At 37.1% G+C, this 3,850-nt stretch overlaps 1 gene segment (V, D, J or C); it reads left to right on the top strand.

The window, feature by feature from the left end:
• The first annotated feature begins 2,200 nt into the window (after window positions 1-2,200).
• LOC105814161 lies at window positions 2,201-2,787 on the top strand. The segment is given in 2 exon segments: window positions 2,201-2,253; window positions 2,474-2,787. Coding segments are annotated over 2 exon segments (363 nt in total).
• The last annotated feature ends 1,063 nt before the right edge of the window (window positions 2,788-3,850 follow it).

Raw genomic sequence — 3,850 nt, 5'->3', positions numbered from 1 at the left:
TACAAAGTAGGAAATATGGTTATTTTGGACAACATATATACTATTAATAGTTTTGAATATTTTCACTAATAAAACAGCATTTTATGAGAAGTTTTGTCTTCCTGGTAGCTATAATAAGAATTGTAGAATTGCACCAAACAGCAGACATATAATCATGGCTACAACATGGCTGAATATTTTGGGGAATTTTGAGGGTCCATGGAACTTCTAATAAAATTAAGAGTTGTATTATAAATAATAGATGTATATAGCTGCTATTATTGATACTCTAGTACACAATTGGAGAGATTATAGAACTCAGAAGGCTTTTTAAATCTCATATGAGAGGATACATTGCTGTTATGTAGTTAAAAGTTCCAATGCTTTCATGGGTAAGTGGGAAGGAAGGGAGGTGATGACTTCTGGTTTGTTTCCTGTACTGAAGACAAGGATTGGTGAGCACACTTCACCTAACAATCAGTTGGAGGCAAGAGAACAATCAAAACAGAAATGAATATTAGCAATCATAGCCATGATTCAAACAAAATTTGTTTCAGATAAGCCCCTAAGACTTATTACAGATTAAGTAAATTTTGAAATATTAAATAATTAATTTCCTAGTACTTCATTCAATATTAAGTTTTATACTTGTCCTTTACTATATATAATCATTTGTCATTTGTTAATTACATCACAAGAAAGGGCAAAGCAATGTTTAGGAAGGGCCCAACTTCTGAAACTCGATGTTATAGCACATTCAAACTTGACACACCCAAAAACCACATTTTTTGGTCACTGCTAATTGCACCGAAGTGTCCCTGCAACTCTACTGTCAGGGTACACAGCAGGGCTATATCAACATGAAGGAAATTCTGCTATTATACTGCTTCCCAGGCTGTTGTGGACATTCATGGTCTCCATCTGCTTAGATACAAATAATTGCAAATCAGAATGTGGCTGCCTGTTGGCACTCATAGGTGAAATGAGACACAGGAGCAGATGTCTCAAACAATGAGAAACTCTTCCCTGCACCACTTATTAATATGTTATTTTGTCCTATATCGAAGAACTGCAAATGTTTTAGAGACCTTGTCTGTACTTTCTTTTCTAGTTGTGTCTTAGTCGCTTTATGATAATTTATCCATTAAGAAAATGAAAGCACGTAAAAGATTAACAGATAAATTCCACACAATCACACAAAAACATAGAAAAAAATTTAGCCACCAACGTCAGTGGTTTTGCCATGCTCAAAGTGCTTGCAGCCTGTTCCATTCAGTAAGAATAGATTATGGTATAATATCACCAAGAGGTCCAGCATGCAAATCATGACGTCATTTGACAAATAAGAGAATGAATAGCCGCAGATTTTAACAGGGTGATTGAATACTTTGGATGATTAGGATGGAAAATATGACATCAGGACAATTCTAAGATACATGATCTAAATAAGTACAATGCTACTTGTGAAGTCACCAGGACTGTATATAATGATCCTACTCTAATAAATAAAAATCAATATCAGATTTTGAAAGGATTATATTTTATTCCTGTTATAATTTTATAAAAACACAAATAACTGATTAGCTTCTGAATGTCAGAAGGACTGATTTTACCATTTGATTTTGAAGTGACTTTATATATTATAGAAGGTAATAAGTAGGGCCCTAGAACTCAGTAAGGAGGAAGAAAGATGCAGTAATTGTGTAGGCTAGGGCTGCCTATCACAAACAACGTCAAAGATCTGTGAGCATTATCCTTTGAAATTTGATTCGATTCTGGATGAAGGAAAGTACATATATGTTGAATGAATGACCAGTAAGTAGATAATAAAGAAGGTAAATGGCTCATTATAAATTCTACTTTAAGCAGACATGCAAAATTATTCCACTGAATGAAATCAAATGCATCAATGGGTTCAAATGCAGTTCCCCACAGCTCCAACCTACATTATGAATTACTCTTTCCATACCTCTTCTCTAGGTACTGCCTAACTTAACGACCAAGAAAGGACAAGTACACAAAGGAAAGATTTGAGGTTAGCCAGACACATTTCTCCTCTCTGTGCATAGACCACGTGACTATGAACATGAGAAACCAAATTTCCTGTTAAGGGAAGTGACATCAGAACACAGGCACTACACATAAACACTTCTGGGCACTCAGAGACAGTGAACCTGAAGCTTGAGGTGGCACAAAGCACATTTGTGCAGGGGGATACATGCCACATGCCGCCCTTCAGCCTGCTGTGGGTGTTCCTGGCCTTCAGCTACTCTGGTATGGATGGTTCCAAACATGGGTAGGAATGTAAGGAAGAGAGGGTTGCACACAGGCGTGTAGAACTTCTCATGCACTTGAGGAGGAAAGGGGAATTTAGAGAAAAGCGAGCATACTAGGATTTCATGTTGGTTTGTCTTTGCGTGCTAATTAGGCTAACCTTAAAACATTTTATTCACTACATCAGTGAATCAGCTCTGTTTTCTGATTTTTCCCACAGGATCCACTGTGGCCCAGAAAGTTACTCAAGCCCAGACAGCCACGACCAGGACCGTGGGGCAGGCGGTCACCCTGAACTGCCAGTATGAAGCAAGCTGGAGTTCATACTATATTTATTGGTACAAGCAACTTCCCAGCAACGAGATGATTTTCCTTCTTCGCCAGTATTCTGGTGATCAGAATGCAAAGAATGGTCGGTATTCTATCAACTTCCAGAAAGAAGCTAAGTCCATCGATTTGACCATTTCAGCCTTACGGCTGGAAGATTCAGCAAAGTATTTCTGTGCTCTTTGGGACTCACAGTGTTTGAAGTGATAGTAAAGGCAAAACAAAAACCCCAGAGCTCAATAAGAGACAGAACCCCCACCCCGTGCTGCGGGAGCCAAGCTGAAATGCACATCTGCAGATCCCAGGCAAGAAATGGTAGTGACTGTGGTCTGTGGACTTAATCTGTGGTCTGGATCACAAGATGAATTCTAAGTAAAACCTCCTTCTATCTCACTTGGGAACAGGTGTTAAGAACAACATTCCTCTAATAGTTGAATTTTTGACTTAAAATAGATCATACAGAAAAATGTGTAAAGCTCTCTAAAGTTGAAAAAAACCTTTCCTATAATAATGTAAAGTGGCAGTTTCATTAAAGATGCTCATTGCAGTAATCTGGATCTATTTATCTGTAATCACTTTAAAACTCATTTCTTTAGCCCTTTCCCCTTAGGCTTTGGGTTAATCAGGTTACAATTAGAGAAACAGAACCACCATGAGTGATGTAGAATAAGAGGTTAATCATAAAGATATGACCTCATGCAATTGCTGGAGCTGGTGGATTTTCACAAGCTATTCAGGTATTTATGTTTTATGAAGCTATAATAGGAATTACAATATTCTTTCAAAAATATGACATTGACATCAAATTGGATTTGCTTTATGAATCCAGGTGCACCTGAGTTAGGTGCATAAATATTTAGAATTGTTATGTCTTCTTCATGAATTATACTCTTCACCATTATATAGTTACCATCTTTGTCTTTCATTACTTTTATTAATTTGAAGACTAAGTTATCTGAGATCAAAACTACTATGCTAGCTTTCTTTTGGTTTCCATTTGCATGGAACATTGTTTTCCATCCCTTCTGTCTGAATGCATCCTTGTGGTTTAGATGTGTTTCCTGAAGACAGTAGATACTTGGCTTGTGCATATTTATCCATTTAGGGAGCCTATGTCTCTTTAGTGGGCAGTTCAAGTCATTGACATTTATTGGAAGAATTGATAATTGTGAAAGTTTTCTCTTCATCCTCTTGAGTTGAACTTTGTTGCTTTGTTTTCCCTCTTGAGCCATTGTGGTATCTGGCCTTTGACTTTTAGCTTTTGGATGAT

This window comes from Propithecus coquereli, unplaced genomic scaffold (genome assembly GCF_000956105.1).
Source record: "Propithecus coquereli isolate 6110/MARCELLA unplaced genomic scaffold, Pcoq_1.0 Scaffold3, whole genome shotgun sequence".
Classification (NCBI taxonomy): Eukaryota; Metazoa; Chordata; class Mammalia; order Primates; family Indriidae; genus Propithecus; species Propithecus coquereli.
Note: the sequence above shows the minus strand (reverse complement) of the source record. Positions and strands in the feature narration are given on the sequence as shown.